Source organism: Malania oleifera, chromosome 10 (genome assembly GCF_029873635.1).
Source record: "Malania oleifera isolate guangnan ecotype guangnan chromosome 10, ASM2987363v1, whole genome shotgun sequence".
Lineage (NCBI taxonomy): Eukaryota > Viridiplantae > Streptophyta > Magnoliopsida > Santalales > Ximeniaceae > Malania > Malania oleifera.
This window is the reverse complement of record NC_080426.1, coordinates 34,974,708-34,996,247: the sequence shown is the minus strand read 5'-3', so window position 1 is coordinate 34,996,247 and position 21,540 is coordinate 34,974,708. Positions and strand designations below refer to the sequence as shown.

Sequence of the window (21,540 nt, the reverse complement as noted above, 5' to 3'; positions counted from 1 at the left end):
AAAATTCTCAAAACGGCATTTGGAGTATTTGTCGAGATAATAGCATAGATTAATCGTATTAGTTATTGTTGATATGATTGAGATATTTTCTTTTTTTCCATTCTATTAAATTAAGAAAGTGAAAATGTCGAAAATGTATATATCCAAATCTTATAGAATTGAATCAGTCAATTTTATTTGATTCGAACTTAACGGGTTTGATTTGAGATTGAAATCTCTTATTTCATGCAAAATTAAAGTATGATCTAGCTTATTTATTTTTTAATAAATAATTGAATAAATTTTCTTATCTTACTCTTACACTATCTTTTTGGGGAACTTGAAATTCAAGTTTTAATTTAAATTACTAGGTTGTAAAAGTCGACATTTTCTTGCTCTAAAAGGAAAAAGAAAGGGCGAAATATTTGAAAAGATAATTGCGATGACGACTTGAAAAATGTTAACGGAGAAAAAGTAGTTGTCGCTAAAAAAAACATATAAGGGTGGGAAAAAAAAGCTAAGAAGCAAATCAAGGGGGCGCGGCTGGCATTTTAAAACGTACCAATAACACTTTATTTTATTTTATTTTTAAAAAAAGTGTAATAAATGACAATATTATTTAATAATTTTCACTTTAAAAGAAAAAAAAGATTAAAAACAAGAAGACCCAATTTATTATTTTATTGTGTAAGAGAAAAAGAAAAATAGATTTAGAAGTATTGTAAAATGATGTTACACTCATAAAATCATTTCATTTTAAATGATATTCATATTTTTAGTCATGCTATTCCAAAATCAACTCAATTCTAAATACTAAAAATTATATAAGGATGTTAACTAAAATTCAACTCATTTTTTATGTGGGTTTTTGGATATGTTGATTGAGGATGATCATATATATATATATATATAGATATATAAATGACTTGGTTGCTTGTTATCAAAGTTAGACTAACACCATGGCATTGCCCATGATGCAATTCAACAACCCTAATGCTAAAATTGGGGCATTTTGATTTTTGGATCAACCAATTTGGTAGAGGGAAGCAAACCCACCCATTATTACGGATTGAATAATGCATTTAATACCCGCCATTGTGTCCCACATGGAGTGGCGTCAAGCTTGTGCTTAAAACGCTGTCGTTTACCTCATCCACCCTGGTCCCCACATATGATTAAAATCTCCAAATGACCATTCCTGTACATATGCGGCGATGTATAATCCTATACAATCAAGGGTATTTTAGTCATTTGGCCCAAACGGTAAAGAAATCACATTTTGAAATCCGCTCACCCTTACTCTTTCGATTTGACCCTTTCGTCTTCCTCTCTCTTCCCCTACTCTTCCTCTTTTCCTTGACAATAAAGTCTTCCTTTCTTACGCCTCTACATTACCAGTCCATTCGCTCTGCAATCCGGACCCAACCAGAAGAAGCTCGTCTCTGCAACAATGGCGGGTTCGTCAGCTTCCAACAACAGGCCCCATGTCGCAGTTTCAAAGGTGAGTTCCCGTGTTCAAACCAAGTCATACGCGCATTTTGTTTTCAAGTTCGTTCTCGTTGCATGTGTTCTCGTTTCTCTTCCGCTATTCCCTTCACAAGCTCCCGAATCCATCAACAAGACCATGCTCGCCAAATTCTGGGAGCTTCTTCACCTCACATTCATCGGCATTGCCGTCTGTTACGGTTTGTTTAGCCGTCGAAATGCCGACACGGACATCGAAATTCCCTCTAGCGCCGATAATTCTGAGTCATATATGTCTAAAATGCTTCATGTTTCGGCGATTTTTGAAGATGGGTTTGAAAATCCATCTGGGTCGGCCGAGAGGAAAAGGACTCAAACTTGGAATTCTCAGTGCTTTAGGTCTGAACCCATGGTTGCAGTAACCGATGGAAGATGCGTTGTCAGCGGACAGTGTGATGCAGATTCGAGGATTGAAAATAAACCGGTGGGATTCCCCGGTGGGAGGCTGAGGTGGGGAAATTTAGACCATGGCACTCTTGAGTACATTAATGGTGGTATCTCTGAATCAGGACCGAAGGGTTCTTCTAACAGTTTTGGTGGAATTAAAAAAGGGAACTTTGTTGAATTGGGTACTTCAAGTATGGATGAAAATGTGGAGGAACCTCGTGTCTTACCTTCACCAATTCCATGGCGTTTGAGATCAAGGAGAATGGAAGCGGAAGAAGCAGTAAGTTTTGTTGCTCCCTCAGAATCCGTGCCGCTCTCAGTTGAGGAATGCCACTCTGAACTGCCTGAATCATGGTCGTTTGAGTCCACAAGATCATTCTCGTCTAAAACCAGTTCGAGGGAAGAAATGGGCATTGTTACTTCTTCAGATTCTATGCCTCTTTCAGTAGAGGAAACACAATTTGAACCGTACGAATCACATTCTTTCCAGCCTGCTAGATCTCCCTGGTTTAGAGCAGGTTATACTGGAGAAGTGGGCACTTTTACTGGTTTGGACTCTATGCCTCCCTCAGGAGAGGAATTTCAATTTGATCTGCCCAAGTCACAGTCTTTCTGGTCTAACAGAACTCCCTGGTCAAGAACAAGTTCGAGAGACGAAGGGGGCATTGTTACTCCTTCAGGCTCTATGCATCTTCCTGTAGGGGAAACTCAATTTGAGCAGCACGAATCGCATGAATCACAGTCTTTCTGGTCTACAACATCTCCATGGACAAGAACAGGCTCTACAGAAGAAGCAGGCACTTTTACTGGTTTGGATTCTATGCCTCCCTCTCTAGAGGAATTTCAATATGAACCGCCCAAATCACGATCTTTTCGATCTAGAAGAACTTCCCGGTCTAGAACAAGTATGAGAGATGAAGTGGACATTGTTACTCCTTCAGATTCTATGCCGTTTACAGCAGAGGAAATTCAATTTGATTCGCAGCAGCCCACGAGAAATTCCTGGTCTAGAGGTAGTTCAAGAGAAGAAATGGGCACTGCTACTGCTTCAGATTCAATGCCTCCTTCAGAAGAGGAATTTCAATTTGAACCATTTGAGTCACAGTCTTTCCAGTCAAGTTCTTTCTCGTCTGGAACCAGTTCAATATCTTCTTCACCCACCATGCTGTCTCCATCTTCCTCTGTAACTTCAGAAGTGCCAAACTCAAAGATAGAAGAATTGGAGGAAAAGAAGAGTTCTGCATCTTCTTCTACTACTTCAGAATTTCCAAACTCAAAAATAGAAGAACGGGATGGAAAGAAGAGTTCTCCATCATCCTCTATAACTTCAGAATTGCCAAACTCCAGCAAAGAACTGGATGCAGAGAAGAGTTCATATATTTCTGTCTTTCCATCCATGTCTCCATATCAAGTGCCACTGTCACATTCTCACCAACATAGTTATGGCTCTTTTTCTGAGTTGAATGTGCCAAACAGCTTCAAAGATAAGTCAAAGTATTTGAGGAGGAGTGGAAAAGAGGATTTGTCAGGCAACAAAGAATGGAACCTGGATGCTTTGAAGTCAGACACAAAACCTAAAACAATTGCTAAGGCTTCATTTAGGGGAAAATCAGTTAGAACAATTAGAGCAAGTGAAAATGCTGTGGAGGCAAGGAAAGCTGGAGAGATTTGTCAACCCCAAGGAAATTACATGGTTGGTAACCAAGTTGAAGCAGAACTGATGGGAAAAGCTGGAAGAAAAACAGGACATGGTATATCAGTCAGCAATGGAAAGCAGGATCTAGATAATCCTGCTGTGTGGGCAAGGAAGCCTGGAGAGATTTTTCGAGACCAAAGAGATGACATGGTAGGGAAGAGATATAATAAAGTTGAAGCAGAGTTGATGGGAAAAGCTGGAAGGAAACCAGGAGGACATGATAACCTGTCATTCGGCAGTAGAAAACAGAATCTTGACAACCCTATTCCAAAGCAAAAGTCAGCATTCCACAAATCTAAGAATGGAGGGAAGCAAGAATTTAACGAGAATATCATTGTAGAATCTGATGGAGGCTTGGAGTGTGAGGGTGACAAACTTCCATTAACCTCAAATGGAGAAGAATATGGTGCAGAAGCTGACACAAGTGAGGTTGATAAGAAGGCGGGTGAGTTTATAGCCAAGTTTAGACAGCAGATTAGTCATGAGAAAATTTCAGGAAATGAGGTTGATAAGAAGGCTGGTGAGTTTATAGCAAAGTTCAGGGAGCAGATTAGGCTTGAGACAGGACCAGCACGGGCTTCCTGAGGTGACTTTGAAAGTTCATGCATTGCATAACATCCTAAGACAATGATTATGAAGCTGATGTTTTCTGATTCAACACCCATTTCCACCCTTCTTTCCTTTGTATATTTAATGATTTTATGCTACATGAGTATAATTATATTTACAATTCATACTCATGGCATTTGAAGATTTGTTTTCAGTCTACCAGCAGCTTTATCAGAAGCTTAGCTGCTGTTTCTTTGTTTACATTGTGGTGGCATTATCATACCTTCTAATTATTTTCAAATGCTGTACTCAATAAAAACAAGTTTTGGATTAATGCATTAAATTCAACCCTTCAAGATCCAGGATTCATGGTTGCTTTCATTATGAATATCTGTGCGCATATGCTTGCAGCAGTCTATGAAGTGGGACTTATCTTAAATTTTTTATTGAATCTTATTAATTGTTATGCTTGGGTGGTGATCCTAAAGAAGTATGAGTGCTGACTCTTCCAGCATGTGCCGTGTACTTGTATTACACTAGCTGTCAATCTTGTCTAGGAAAATGAAAAGGAATTGCTCTATTATGCACTGAGGTTAATTTATGATTGTTGATGCAGCAACTCTCTAGCAATAGAACCTAAGTTGGATCCACGAGATGGTGAGCAACCAGCCTGCTTGGGGTGAGTTCTATCTATTCTTCCTAGTGCAGTTTTTCCATCTAATTGCAGAACACATCTTATTTGTAATTTAAGTTTCTTAAATCTTATCAGTCAAATATTACATGGTTCATTTATGTTTCCTCATTCTACATTCCAAAATACTAGGGTTGCTATTTTGATGTTCATCAGCCGAGCATCAGTGTTAAAAGCTAGGAGTTTTAATCTACTGGAGCTTAGATAAGTATTTTCATGTGAATCTGAGGAAATTTTCCTCATGCACTGAAGCCATGCTGAATCAAAAGAAAACTGGTGATTAGAAATGTAATCCAATAGTTAGGGCCCTTGGGGAAACATGTGGAAACAATAGTTTTGACTACAAAATTGTACTTCTGATCGACTATTGCATCATAGATAGGGATCTTGTCATCCCTTCCCATGATGCCCGCTTGCATTTTCCTCCATGAAGGCTATATTTCTGTCCAACAATAAATAGTTGATAAATTCTCTCACAGTCCCCTGGAGATAGTGAACAGTTTGAGCTAGCATTAGACATCCAGTCTCTACCAGCTGCCAAAGGGAATTCTACCTACGGTACTGAGAACTGCTGAGGATGATGGTACGGATGCGTGCCATGGGTCCTTTTATGATCTTGGTGGGCCCAACCTATGGCATTCCATATGAGTTGGAGTAATCTGGAATGGAAGGTGCAGAAAATGGGACTTTAATCTTATGGACTCCCTGAAAGTTGGGTCTATTGACATATTACAATATTGGTGAATTTTCTAATGGAGATCCTTAATTGCTAGTGTGGGTTCAGACAGTTCTTGCTAGGATTTCATGTCTGTGGTTTGGTGTTGCTGAAATTGTACTTCTGATCAACTATTGCATCATAGATAGGGATCTTGTCATCCCTTCCCATGATACCCGCTTGCATTTTCCTCCATGAAGGCTATATTTCTGTCCAATAATAAATAGTTGATAAATTCTCTCACGGTCCCCTGGAGATAGTGAACAGTTTGAGCTAGCATTAGACATCCAGTCTCTACCAGCTGCCAAAGGGAATTCTATCTACGGTACTGAGAACTGCTGAGGATGATGGTACGGATGCGTGCCATGTGTCCTTTTATGATCTTGGTGGGCCCACAACTTATGGCATTCCATATGAGTTGGAGTAATCTGGGTGGAAGGCGCAGAAAATGGGACTTTAATCTTATGGACTCCCTGAAAGTTGGGTCTATTGACATATTACAGTATGGTGAATTTTCTAATGGAGATCCTTAATTGCTAGTGTGGGTTCTGACAGTTCTTGCTAGGATTTCATGTCTGTGGTTTGGTGTTGCTAAAATTGTACTTCTGATCGACTATTGCATCATAGATAGGGATCTTGTCATCCCTTCCCATGATACCCGCTTGCATTTTCCTCCATGAAGGCTATATTTCTGTCCAATAATAAATAGTTGATAAAGTCTCTCACAGTCCTCTGGAGATAGTGAACAGTTTGAGCTAGCATTAGACATCCAGTCTCTACCAGCTGCCAAAGGGAATTCTACCTATGGTACTTAGAACTGCTGAGGATGATGGTACGGATACATGCCATGTGTCCTTTTATGATCTTGGTGGGCCCAACTTATGGCACTCCATATGAGTTGGAGTAATCTGGGTGGAAGGCGCAGAAAATGGGACTTTAATCTTATGGACTCTCTGAAAGTTGGGTCTATTGACATATAGTATTGGTGAATTTTCTAATGGAGATCCTTAATTGCTAGTGTGGGTTCTGACAGTTCTTGTTAGGATTTCATGTCTGTGGTTTGGTGTTGCTAAAATTATGCTTCTGATCGACTATTGCATCATAGATAGGGATCTTGTCATCCCTTCCCATGATACCCACTTGCATTTTCCTCCATGAAGGCTATATTTCTGTCCAATAATAAATAGTTGATAAATTCTCTCACGGTCCCCTGGAGATAGTGAACAGTTTGAGCTAGCATTAGACATCCAGTCTCTACCAGCTGCCAAAGGGAATTCTACCTATGGTACTTAGAACTGCTGAGGATGATGGTACGGATACGTGCCATGTGTCCTTTTATGATCTTGGTGGGCCCAACCTATGGCATCCCATATGAGTTGGAGTAATCTGGAATGGAAGGCACAGAAATGCACAGAAATTGGGACTTTAATCTTGTGGACTCCCTGAAAGTTGGGTCTATTGACATATTACAGTATTTGTGAATTTTCTAATGGAGATCCTTAATTGCTAGTGTGGGTTCTGACAGTTCTTGCTAGGATTTCATGTCTGTGGTTTGGTGTTGCCATGTAGGCCAGAAACATTGAGGAATGGCATTTGAATCTCAGCAGCAACTGAACAATTGATGAGTCTTGGTATTAGACATCACTGAATTAGTGTCAACGTTTATTAAAAAGTAACTAATTTTCATGTCCTTTTCTAACCTTAGTATTAGATGATGAGGAAATTTGATTGTAGTTCATTGGACTTACGCACTAGTTTCAAATTGGTCACTGAACTTTAATTGTTTCATGTCATGTATTGAATTGTAGCATTGGTTTCAGTTCAATCCAAGAAGCAACAGCCTCCTGTGAACCTGACGGTTGCCCATGTGGCATCTCAGTCAGCACTAGAGGCACTAGAGGGTAAGCTTTTTAACACTGCTGCAGCTACCACCACTATTCCATGTCTTATCTGCTGCTCCATACATTTGTATTTCTCATGTCTAAAAGATAGGAACAGAGCAGTGCTCAATAAGAAGATAGTTGTAGGCATCTCCCTTCTCCCACTGTCAAGTTTCATGTCAAATTCAACTGAAGACATGAGTATTGTTATCCCCATTTGCTATTGTGGTGAAACAATGTCAATGAAGATCTCATGGACTGACACTGGCATCGAAGGGGGTTTCTTGGTTGGAGAAACTAGGGGATGGTTGATTTTTTTTAATTTTTATTTTTATTTCTTATGAATGAAATTTTTTATCATGTATTATTTGTTGAATTCTCCCTCTTTGTCAGGCCAAGGATGTGATTTCTTGTTATATGTTTTGCAGTCAGGTGGTGCATGTGCGTATGTCATGGTGTGATACTCTTCAAGAATGGGTGAGCAATATAATTGTTATCCTTGTGCAAAAATGTAAGGGACTCGAAAAAAATTGTATGTTGAGAGGTTGAAAGTGCGGGTTCTTTCACTTCATCGTGCATAGGTGGTGCAATGTGTTGTTTTTTTGAGTAATGTTTTGGTGGTTTAGGAAGAAAGAGCGTGGTGGGAGTTCGAGGAAGGTTTGCCTAGCCTAGATAGTGTTGGGGCAATCTTGGGAGTACTTCATGTGGGAATTATAATGGAAGGCATAGTGCTTTTTTTTTTTTTTGTAATGCTTTGTGGGGTCAGTGATAGGGTCTCTGGTTTTTTCTATTTATTTTTTATTTTTCGAAAGTAAACTTACTAATGCATAGCAGGTTTGCTTATTCCTTGCAATTGAATAAGGTGTGAGATTCTCTTGTATAATATTGGGGCCATCTTGAGTCATGGGTCCATGATAGTAACCCATATCTTAAGAGAACTTACATTACTTGTTATGGGTTGCAACAGATGACTTGAGTATGCATCAATACAGATTCTTATTTGCTCTATCAGAAGCTTGTGCCTCAGTGCTAAGAAATTTGATTGCTCTAGAACTCCCACAAAATAAAGTTCCATAAGAATGATACAACAACAATAACACCACATATAAAGCGCGTCCACATTGCCAATAAGAAAATTGGCTTTTTAAATGGCTCACAGCAAGAAATTAAAGAAACGACTCATTTTTGGCAATGGTGTGACTTGTGAATGATGTTGGCTTCCAATGCCATTCTTTATATTGGTGAAAGCATTTTATAAAGAAGATATGAAGTTGCGAATTCTCTTTATGTATCTTTTTATAAAACCTAGCATAGATTCATAAATAAATCCATTCATTTATGCAAAGCTTCTTCACACTGCTCAAGCTAATACGTTCAGCACCTAACACTTAATTTACAAGAGAAATTATCTTCTACTCTTTTGCCATACTGCTGCTGTTCACAAACGTAGAGTCTTCTATTGATTTCTTCAAAACCCCACGAAATGTTCACTTTCCTTTGCTTGGCTTATGCCCTGTCAAGCCAAATGCAACTTTTCTTTGATAAAAATTTATGAAAAATAATATAAAAGAGGATATGAAGAACATCTTTAGGGTAGAAAACGTGTATCAGTGTATAGGACATTCGCCTCACTCTAAGGTATGAACACATCTTGTTGTCTACCAAGTTTGAATTTATCTAATGATTTAAATAATATGCCAAGCTTGAATTGAGGTGCTCCCTCCTCACTACCTATGCATATTAAAATAAAAAAATCTTGATCTAAATCTATTACGTCAAAGTCAAAACCAGATGCAACATATATAGAGGTCTATCTAAGGAGCATAATTTGACTGGTAGGATAATTCTCGTCTTAATTAATTCATCTCGTGTCTTCCCCAAAGTCTACATGCACCTTATATTCTTGTTCCTTTTGTAAGACTATGGCTTAAACTCAGTCCCTGATTCGTTTTCTAATTCTTTTAATATAATTTTCTCACAAACAATGATTAGCAGCTAATACCAACCAACTATAAATTTCCATACGTAAAAATTGGATCAAAATTTTTCTTTTTAACTTTTTTATATTCAAAAGTTCTTCATTTTAATCGTGTTTTCATAAATGTTGAAATATTTTTTAAAATAATTGATTTTGTAGGTTTACAAAATCTTTCATTTCTGCATTCTCTAAAATATTTATGAGAAACATATAATGTTATGTGGGTTTGTCTTACATTGGAAAGAATGAAAAAGGAAAAGTCATGATAAGGTGGAATATTCTCTTAAAGTTGGTTAAAAGATAGTGCTAGGGTGTAAACGCACGCGCGCACGCACGTAGCGTGATCTGTAGGACGCTAGTGGCACACTTAGCACTTAGCACGTTACGAGATCGTGACCATTAATCATGATTGGATGACTTAAAATTAATTTTATATTTTTTATAAGATCAAGTGGTGTGATCTGAACCACATAAATAATTTAATGGTCAGATTTTAATCTGGCAAGTTTAAATTTGAACAGATGTAACTGTTGGGAATATGCATAATTCTGTTTATTTAAAGACAAATTTAACTCCAAGAATCTTACAGGAAAAATTAAATCATTCTCTCCTTCTCTTTCTCTCGTAAGACTTTCACAAATTATATCTTCTTTAATTTTGAGTTTTATTTTCTACAGAAATAGAATTCTAGAAATTTATTTAGATTCTTCTAAAGGTATTAGTAATCAATTTTTCGTTTTTGTATAACGCAAACTGATTTCAGATTATATTTTGGGCTTCAATGTATCCTGAAAACGTATTTGCTGACTCAATACACATCGATCTAGTGGGGGCAAATAACGTTTTAAGGAAAATGACATTGTAACGTGCCTTGAAGCGTTTTCTGTTCTGCAACATTTTCTCTGTTTGTTTTTGCAATAGTTTCTTTCAATCTTAAAACATTGTTTTCAAAATGGCTGGTTCTTCAATCTTGAGGGAATTTGCTACGGATTTTGTCAAACTTAAACAATTTGATGGAAGCAATTTTAGGCACTAGCACAAAAAGATGCACTTTCTTCTTGCGGGTCTCAAAGTAGTGTATGTTCTAACCAACCCCAAGCCTGCTGTGAATGAGAATAAGACTTTGGCTCAAGGATGTGCAAGGCTAAAATGGGAACAAGATGATTATATATGCAAAGGCTACATTTGCAAGTCAATATCAGACAATCTGTTCGATCTGTATAAGAATATGGCTATTGCGAAAGAGTTGTGGGTTGCACTTGAGGCTAAGTATTTCATAGATGATGCAACTAGTAAGATATTTTTGACTAGAAAATGTTTCAATTATACCATGCTTGATAGTAGGCCTGTTGTAGAGCAGTTTCATGAAATTATGCATATCCTTAGCCAATTTAATCAACATAATATGAAAATGGATGAATGCATTTCTGTTTCGTTTATTATTGATAAGTTACCTCCTTCTTAGAAAGATGTTAGAAAATATTTGAAGAACAGGAAGGATGATATGTCTTTTGAACAATTGGGCCAATATTTCCAAGTTGAGGAAGTGTTTAGTCAGAACCAGAAAGGTTTCGAAGAGCATACTTCCAAAATGCATATGATGGAAGAAAGAGGCAGTTCTAAACAACGCCAACATCCCAAAAAAGGGGATATGAAAAGTTCAATTCTATCAAAAATTAAAATCAGAAAAATAAAGGTTCATGCTTCCATCATGGAAAACTTGGACACTACAAAAATGAGTGTCATCTTCTCAAGAAAAAGTAAGATGGAACAAAATCTAACAAGTATGTGGCTATGATTTCTGAAATCAATGCTGTTGAAGATGACTGTGCATGGTGGATTGACTCAGGTGCAACAAGGTTGCAGTCAAAGGCAATGGAGATGTCACTTTTGAATTTACTTTTGAAAAAAGTTTAACTCTCACTGATGTATACCGCGTACAAGAAATTAGGAAGAATTTAGTTTCTGTAAGCCTACTTAATAAGTTTGGCTTTAAGTTAGTGTTTGAATATGAAAAATTTGTACTCTCCAAGGGTGGAGTCTCTATGGGGAAAGGGCTACATGTATGAGGGTATGTTTAAGCTTAATATCAATAAAGTGAATGTTTATGTTTACATTGTTGATTCACTTTCTTTATGACATAAACATGTTGATTCACTTTCTTTATGACATAATCATTCAGGACATGTTTATACTATAAAATTGCATGATATGACTAATATGGAATTAATTCCTAGATATGTAAATGACATGGATGATAAGTGCAATGTATGTATTAAAATCAAAATAACCAGAAAACCTTTTCCTAACAAAACTACTAGGACTTCTTCTTTATTTCAATTAGTGCATAGTGATGTATGTGATTTGCATGGTACACCTACCATAGGATTTTTCTAGATTCTATTATATTTATCTTATGCATACTAAAGATGAAGTAATTGATAAATTTAAGGTTTATAAAGCATAAGTTTAAATCCAATGTAACACTAAGATTAAGTGTCTTAGATCGAATAGGGGAGGTGAATATCACTTCCCCACCTATTATGAATCTGTAGGTGTGATACATGAAACTTCTGCAGCATATACTCCACAACAAAATGGAATGGTAGAAAGGAAAAACCAAACATTGGTTGAAATGATCAATGCCATGATGTCAAATTCAGGACTAAGTAGTGGTTATTGGGGGTGAAGCCTTACTAACTTCTTATCATATATTAAACAAAGTTCCTTTTAAGAGGACTAAGACTTCTCCATATGAGTTATGGAAGAAAAGAAATCTTAATTTAAAATATCTTACGATTTGGGGTTGTAAAGCAATTGTAAGACTTCCTGAACCTAAGATAAGGAAATTAGGTGAGTGAGGAATAGAATATGTATTCCTTGGCTATGTTGAACATAGAAAAGCTTATAGATTCTTGGTAATTGAACCAAATGATTCTATAGGATTTAATTTAGTGATAGAATCCAGAGATGCATAATTTTATGAAAATAAGTTCACTTCCATACAAAAAGTTAGTGATCAAAATAAATCAGTGGAGACTTTGAAATCACTTCGTACTAGTTGGTGAACCTTCTGAACCTAGTGAACCAAAGAGGAGTAAGAGGAGGAGAACAACAAAGTCTTTTAGACCAGACTTCATAATCCACCTAGTAGAAGGTTCTAAAGAACCACACTCTAGACAAACTATAATTTCACCAAGTGTGGAATTAGATCCTCTTACTTATGGAGAGGTAATGAAGTCTTAAGATTCTGCATTTTGGAAAGAAACTATAAACGATGAAATGGATTTTATCATGGGTAATAAAACCTAGAAATTGGCTGATTTACTTCCTGGTTCAAAACCAATAGGTTGTAAATGGATCTTAAAAGAAAATGAAGGTAGATGGAACAATTGACAAGTTCAAAGTAAGGTTAGTAGCTAAAGGCTTTACATAAAAGGAAAGCATAGACTACTTTGATACTTATGCTCCAGTTGCTAGGATTGCAACTATAAGAGTCTTGCTTGCTTTAGCTTCCATCTACAAGTTCGAAATCCATCAAATGGATGTAAAAACTACATTCTTGAATGGAGAATTGGATGAAGAAGTTTACATGGAACAACCTGAAGGCTTTATTATGCTTGGAAATGAATCTAAAGTATGTAAGTTGGTTAAGTCTATTTATGGACTTAAACAAGCCCCAAAATAGTGACATGAAAAATTTGACCAAGTTATTCTTTCTAATGGCTTTAGGATACATGAATCTGATAAATGTGTATATAGTAAGTTCAATAGAAATAAAGGTGTAATTATTTGCTTATATGTTGATAATATGTTAATTTTTGGTACTGATATTGAAAGTGTTGAAAATGCTAAGAAATTTTTGTCATCTAGTTTTGATATGAAAGATATGGGTAATGCAGATGTGATTCTGGGTATTAGAATAATTAGAAACAATGATAAATTGATTCTCTCCCAATCACACTATATTGAAAAGATATCGAAAAAGTTTAATCACTATGATTGCAAGTTTGTTAGCACACCTTTTGATGCAAATTTGAAATTATATCCTAACACTGGTAGAGCAGTAAATCAGTTAGAATATGCTAGAGTTATTGGTTGCTTGATATATGTTATGAGTTCTACTAGACCTGATATTGCATTTGCTGTAGGTAAACTTAGTAGATACACTAGTAATCCTAATGATATTCATTAGGATATTAAAGAAAGAAAAGCATGGATTCAAAGATAGAAAAATCTGATAAAGTTTAAAGTATATTGAAGCTTGAAGACAATATGAAGTCAAAGAAAGACAAGCATGAAAACTTAAGTGCTTAGAATGTCAAAGTCTTAAGAAGTCTTTATGTAAGTATTTCAAATAATTTTAATATGAATGCATGAAACTCATAAGTTAATTTCTTGGACCTAGATACCTTTTAAAATACTTGAAAAATATTTATATAAGGTCAAAATTTATTTCAAAAAGGTTAAAATTAATTTTGGAATGAAAAGCACAAAAACCGGATTTTCCAAATTCTGTTCTTTTTTCTATATCCGCATTGATCTATAACTTTCTCTATTAAATAATTTTTATCTTAAAAAATAATCAACATTAAAGTTGTAGGATTCTTTCTTAGCTTTCTGTTGATACCAATAAAATTTAATTTGGAGTTGTATAAAAAAAGTTATGATCAAAATACTGAAAGGTGATCGAAGCTGTCAAACGACTGACCATATCTGTTCAGGCGATTGAACAACAAACAGACCTTTCCAGGAAACTGACCCATCAAAGTCCAGTCAAATGACCATGTACTAACTTAAAAAAATGCTAAAATTTAAAGTCCAGTTGACTGACCCCTTGTATCTAGTCGATTGACCTTTCGAAATTCAGATTTTTAAAAGTAACGGGAAGTTTCCAAAATTGAGTTTTTGAATTCTAAAGGTTATGAAAACTTGGAAAACACTTCAAGTCACTTGGGGAACATGAAATACACCTTCTAAAATCTATATATACTGTAACGACCCGAGTAATAATGGTATTTAAATAATAAAGATGGAGGGAAATGAAATTAGTAACAGAAGGAGGCAGTCGACTTCGTCGACGACATTGCATTTTGGAGGTGATAATTCCAAGAAATTTTCCCAAGCCTTGTCGATGAACACAGGAGTTTTCTAATAACCCCAAAAAGGGATGTAGAAGATTAGTAGAATGATTCCAAAAAATAAAAATAAAAAATTAATTAATTAATTAATTAGATTTAAAAAATAAAATAAAAAATAATTAAAATTATTTTTATTTTTATTAATAAAATATATTATTATTAATATTAATTAAATTTATTATTATTATTATTATTATTATTATTATTATTATTATTATGTAAATTCCTGAAGGATAGATCCTTCAGGAAGATCAATTCCCCCCCCTTCCTGTTTCTTCTTTCTTCTCCTGCGTAGGTCTCCTGCGCAGTCATTCTCTCTCCCTCTCTCCTCGATTTCGTGATGAATTTTCGCTCGATCGAAAATCGGAAGATACCGTTGGACTCCATTATCCGTTGCCGTCATTTCTACTGGAGCGGATCGGTGGTAAAAGCGGCGTAGACGTATCTCCTTGGGTAAGCCAATTTTTCATTTTTCTTTAATTTCTTGCAAAATATAAGCCCAATCAACGAACGGACACCACCATGAGAATCTAGGGATGATTCTCTACAAGTCTAGTGGGACAAAATTCTCGTGGGATCGTCGTGGGCAAAACCCCAAATTTGGGGTATAGGGGTTATTAAGGGGCTTATTTTTAATAAATTAGGATTAATTTAAAAATGCTAAAATGTTGAGCATCTGGAGTTGAAGTAGGATTTCTAGAATTTAGGACCCGGGTGAGCGCCACAGGTGTAATTTCGGGACTCGCAGGTAAACTTTAGAAAAATTAAGTGGGGCTGTTAAATTTTAGTTTAAATATTAATTTGAGGTATATGGAGTCAAGGGAAGGTTAGATGTGTATTATTTTGGAGAAATAGATTAATTAATCTGGAAAAAATATAAATTGCAGGAGTTGAATTTCGGGTGCTAAGGGCGTAGGAGTTGGGGTGTTAACAAGACTCTCAGTAAGTTAAGTAAGGCAAATAAATTATAGCAGTGTTTTTAGAATTACTATTTAAATTAATACGTGAAAATGAGTATATGATATTTTGTCTGAAAATTATTATGATATAAATATCAGATGAATTGTATGGCATTTGAGTAATTTTAAATTGCATTATTTTGGAATGTGAAATTAATATTTTATGAATAATAGATGAAAACTGTGTGGCATATGAACTATGTTGAAAAATGTGAAATATAATGATGTGTATTTTCTGAGAAAATAGTGAATGAGAATGGTTGATGTGATATTTATATGTGAGTAGAAAGTATTTGCATGAAAAATGAGTTTATATAAATTACTAATATGAGTATTTTGAGAAATGTGAAAATACGAGAAATATGATATATATTATTATGAGATAATGAAAGTGCACAAAAAATGATGAGAATGTTTATAATGAACTAAATTGAGATATACTGAAAAATGATTGATGATATGCCAATAACGCACAATAATTGCGGGTGGGTGGTATTTCTTTCCTACTGATGCCGTTGGGGAGGTATGCTCAGTATGGAAATTGTGTTATGAAGTTCCTACTGATGCCGTTGGGGAGGTATGCTCAGTATGGAAACTGTGTGTGAAGTTCCTACTAATGTCGTTGGGGAGGTATGCTCAGTATGGAGACTGTGTATGATGTGAAGTCCCTACTGATGCCGTTGGGGAGGTATGCTCAGTATGGAGATTGTGAGTGTGTGTGTGAAGTACTGATGCCATTGGGGAGGTATGCTCAGTATGGAGACTATGTGTGTATGTGAAGTCCCTACTGATGCCAAAGGGGAGATATGCTCAGTATGGAGACTGTAAGTGTGTGCGTGAAGTCCCTACTGATGCCATTGGGGAGGTATGCTCAGTATGGAGACTATGTGTGTGTGTATGTGAAGTTCCTACTGATGTCGTTGGGGAGGTATGCTCAGTATGAAGACTGTGTGTGTGTGTGTGAAGTTCCTACTGATGCTGTTGGGGAGGTATGCTCAGTATGGAGATGGTGTGTGTGTGTGTGAGATTCCTACTAATGTTGTTGGGGAGGTATGCTTAGTATGAAAATCGTGAATATGTTGAAAATGAGAATTATGTGATCTAATGTATTATGTAAAGTACATAAATGTGAATTTATGTATACATAGATATGTAATGAGGTAAAATGGGAAATGATTATGAGAAATGAAAGAGTGTGTGTTTTATAAAATAAATAATTGAGGCGAAATAAAACTCTCTACTTGAGGGCTTACTGAGTAAGGTGAGTGCCCTGATAGGTATCAGATGCAGCCATTCCTGGCTGCATAACGTGTTAGAGCAGAGGGAAGCTACCTGTATAGGCAGGTAACCTTCCCTATTCTCAGGAACTTCGCGGTAAATATGTGTTGGAAATTATTGAATTTAAGAAATGGTTTTAAAGCTTATAAAAGCTTGTGTTGTATATCCATATGATTATAAGAATGTGTATATCAGTGTATTTTCTCAGATGAAACGATGGTTTGAAAAGTAAAGTATATTATAACTGAACTCATATGGCCACACACTGTAAATAATTTGTTCCGTCTTACTGAGATGTGTCTCACCCAAATTATCTAAATTTTTCAGAGAATAGGGATAGGTCAGGTGATAGGGTTCCATGATCATAGGGAGTTGGAACCCTGATATACAGGGTGAGTTTGGACTAGGGAGGTGTGATTCCCTAGGGTTGTATTGTTTTGGGTATGAGATAGTATTGTGTAAATATGTATGTTAATACTCTGGATATTGTATTCTGAATGATATAAATGCATTGTCTTCCGCTGTTAGGTTGTAAAAATGAAATAAATGACTTTTTACTTGGTACCCAATGCGGGTCGGGTCGTACGAATGTTAGTAGGGTGGTTGACTTGACCGATTTGTGGATGTTATTGATGATGTGTAGATTATTTATATATTATTGTTTATGAAAAAAAAATTATATGAAAATCGGGGCGTCACAGGTTTCGTCGATGAAGGTTCTTCAGGACCTCGTCAACAAGGTCCCGTCTCATCGACGAAAAGATACCGAGAGAGGAATTTTGGGAAGTCTGAAATTCGTCGACGAGGGCGCAGATTCGTCGATGAGGTGACATGGCTCGTCAAAAAATCCCGCAGTATAAATAGCCCTAAACTGATTTTAATCGCAGAAATTTGACGTGGTCTCTCTCTCTCTCTACCCCTACGGCTCCTCCCTCTTCTTCCTTCGATTTCAGCCTTGTAAGCCTCCAAATCGACGATCTGAGGCCACCACGACGCTCCTGGTGGAGTTTTTTGCAAGTCTGCTGGAGCGGATCGTCGGTGGGACAAAGTTGGAATTCATCCCAAATCCAGGGTAAGGTCTTTTATTCGGAATTTGACTTTTCAGCAGTTGTAGGAAATGTGATAGATGTAAAAATAGTAATGTTTTGTTATGAGATTTATGATTTTCAGGGTGTTGAGTGGAGAACCCTGCGGGTGTAGGACCCGTTACAGTAGGGGGATTTTAGCAGAAATCAGGTAAGAGAAATATGCTATTCTAGGCAATTTTACTATGCTTCAGTATAAACTATACGTTTTTATTAGATGATTATTTACGATAAAAATTTATACAGTTTACCATTTATGTATAATATGTTTAAAATTTCTGTGTGGCTTGAGAATATGAGTATAGTAAAAGAAACATGTTTTACAGTATTTTCAAGATAAATTTTACAGAATATACAGCCAGTGGTTATGTTTTATAGTAATTACAAAATACCATGATTATACAGTTTCCAGTACCATAATTATACAGTTTTTAGTACCATGATTATACAGTTTCCAGTACCATGACTTACAAATTACAGTTCAGTTCAGAAACACAGTTGACACAGTTACAGTTTATTTCATTGTCATGGTAAATACAGTTATTTCAGAATCATGGTAAATCAGATAGTTGTATATAAAGATGTATTATATAGTATCAAACCCTATTGGATCATACAGTTATAGAGCATGATACCGTAGCTACATACAATTTACATAGTGCAACCACCTATTCAGATAATACATGGTAGTAGGTCGATCGTATAGTGCCCTGATGTGGACAGACTCCCCATCAGATATGGGTTAAGGAGGGCAGATCAGACAGAGGGAGTATAGTGGTTTACCCTAGTCAGTTAGCCAAGGTAGATCTCGCCTATGGGCCGCACAACCCTGTCATGAGGGGTTAAATCATGAGACACAATTATCCACAGGAAAATTTTCAGTTATTATTTTGTATATACAGATTTACAGAGACAAAGAATATACTTATGTACATTAGAAGTATTTTAAATAGTAACCTAAAATACTGATATGTTAAGCAACATGGAAATGGTGGTGGTTTCTATTACTTGTACTGTATTTACAAATCCAGTTATACATGATTTTATAAAAACAAATTTTCATAATATTATAACTCACCTGCCACACACTAACAATAGCATATTTCGTTTTACTGAGCGTTGGCTCATCCCAATTACTTTAATATTTTTCAGGTGATCCAGGTAGGCGAGCAGATCAGGCTCGCAGATAGAGGAGCCTTGGTATTGCCCTAATAGTAGTGCGAGTATTTTTGGGAGTATTTTGTATAGCCCTAGCCATATGAGAATATTCTGGAAAATAGACATATATGTATATTTTGGGAAACACTTAGCACTCTGGTATTGTATATAACTACGTATGATTATGTTTATTTGATTTCCGCTTCTTGCTGCTTAGGTTGATGATTGGGTTTAATCCAGTTGGTATCAGAGCATTTCAAATGTTATAGTATATATATATATATGAAGAAAAAAAAAAAACTCAATTAAATAGCAGGTCATTACATATACCCCCCAAGACAAAGGATTTAGGACACCAAGAATTAAAATCAGCAATCAAGCCTTATTGCTTACAATCTTCAAAAGCTCTCTTGCTCACATACTTGCTGAAGTTTTCTACTGAGTCTTGCCAATGTTTTCTCACCAATCTTTGCGCACAAATTCTGAATCTTTCAATCTAAGAAAGAATCCGATGATATACACTAGAACTTCATCTTTCTATATTGTTATTTAATTGAAGTATATTGTTTTCAATTGTACTAATATACTCTTGTTGAGAGTGTTTTTGTATACCAATTTGTTTCTTGATTTTCTTGATGGTTCAGGATTGTTGAATCATTGTACCGAGCGTGGGATATCGCTTGGAAAGGGGGCTCCACCCTAGTTGAAGGAGTGTACTGAGCGTGGGGTATCAATTGGAGATGAATGCTCTATCCTATTGAAGGAGTGTTGTAAAGGTTTGCTCTACCCATAAAGGAGTGTTATAGTGGAATCCTTAGGTGTGTTGCCTAAGCCGAGGATGTAAGCGGGTATAGCTGAACCTCGTAAAAATCCCGGGGTCTCTCTTTTTTCCTAAATCTCTTTAATTTCCTGCACATATATAAATTGTGTGGATGCATGTTTAATTTGAGAAAATTAACTTATGATTGGGAAATGTAACGGGAGTACGTTGATTAATCTTTGCGGAAACCAAAAAAGGAGTACGTTGATTGATCTTTGTGGAAACCAGATTTAAAAGCTTGCTGAAATTTCTGACTTGTTTCATATTCTAAAAATAAGTTTATCTTGTTGATTGGATTGATATATTCACGAAGTAATTCTCTGATTTTGAATATCACCATTGAAAGGAATTTTGACCAACTAATATTGTTCATCCATACAAGATTAAATTAATTGAGACATTATCTAATCATACAAATGATAGTTGGTTGTACTTGTGGAGTTGCTGAGTTTAATCTTGTAAAGTAAATTGCTTTATCAAAGCTAATTTGTTGAGATCTTGAGTGACTTTCAAATATATTGACTTGATAACATCATATTAATTGTTGGATAATATAAATAAGGTGGTTGATAAGAATTATATCAATATCAAGTTAAATTGAGTTGTAATTGTAATTAACTTAAAAGGGTTATGCTAGATTAAAGTTTTCAAAGAAATTTTAAAATCTCAATTTACCCCCCCTCTTGGGAGTACACCTTACTTTTCACTTGGTATCAGAGTCAGGTTATAGTAAATCTTAACCTAAAAGCTACACAAAGATCCCTATGGGACACCTAGGTGTATCTCCCTTTGTCGGAGGTCAATCCTCGACTAGACCTTCTATTTTCTGTAGTGTTAACTACACTTTTTGGAAACAAAGAATGAGAATCAATTTACAAACTATGGATTGAAAAACATGAAAAGTTGTCACACAAGACCTTATTCCCACTAAAATGGTAGATAATAAAGAAATACCCAAAGAGGAAAAAGAAATGACCGACAATGACAATAAAAATGTTGCAAGTAAATTCAAGTGCTATGAATTCAATAGGGTCATGACATGTAAATTAGCCAAAGAAAAATGAGATAAACTAGAGGTAACCTATGAAGGAACGGTTGATTTTAGAGATAGTAGAATCAACATACTCACTAGCGAGTATGAGACTTTTAGGATGAACTCGGATGAAACTATCACTAGTATGTACACTAGGTTCACCCATATAATAAACTCCCTCAATGCCTTATGGAAAAATTACTCAACTTATGAAATGGTCCGAAAAATCCTTAGAGGACTTCCACCAATATGGGAACCTAAAGTCACAGCAATTACGGAAGGAAGAAATCTTAAGAATACCTCCTTAGATGAATTAATTGGATCTCTTCTCACTTATGAGATGACAATAAACGAAAGAACTAAAGGAAAATCTATAAACAAGGAATCCATTGCATTTAAAGCCTCAAGTGAAAAGCTTTAGTGATGAAGATGAAGAAGTGATGGATGTAAATGATACAACCTTCATAACCAAGAAACTTGCAAAATCCTTAAAAAGAAGAATAAATTTACAAGAAAATTCAGGGACTTCAAATCAGATAAAAAGGAAACAAGTAAAAAGGAAACTAAAAATGAACCCCCTGCTTGTTATAATTGTAAGAAAGTTGGGCATATTAAACCAGATTATCCACAACTTAAGAGGGATTCTAAGAAGAAAAAGAAAAAGGCA

General features: G+C 35.8%; 1 protein-coding gene across 2 annotated transcripts; it reads left to right on the top strand.

Annotated features, from left to right (window-relative positions):
- The first annotated feature begins 1,271 nt into the window (after positions 1 to 1,271).
- LOC131166816 (uncharacterized) lies at positions 1,272 to 8,432 on the top strand. 2 transcript variants are annotated; one of them, XR_009139876.1, is made up of 3 exons: positions 1,272 to 1,480; positions 4,752 to 4,814; positions 7,850 to 8,432. XR_009139876.1 is itself a non-coding variant. In XM_058125401.1 (3 exons), the coding sequence occupies exon 1, from the start codon at positions 1,430 to 1,432 to the stop codon at positions 4,169 to 4,171; it is 2,742 nt and encodes a 913-aa protein (XP_057981384.1). In that variant the 5' UTR covers positions 1,286 to 1,429; the 3' UTR covers position 4,172; positions 4,752 to 4,814; positions 7,850 to 8,432. The 2 variants fall into 2 exon arrangements, 1 of the variants encoding a protein (XP_057981384.1); XM_058125401.1 differs by having other exon boundaries at positions 1,286 to 4,172.
- Positions 8,433 to 21,540: the final 13,108 nt, after the last annotated feature.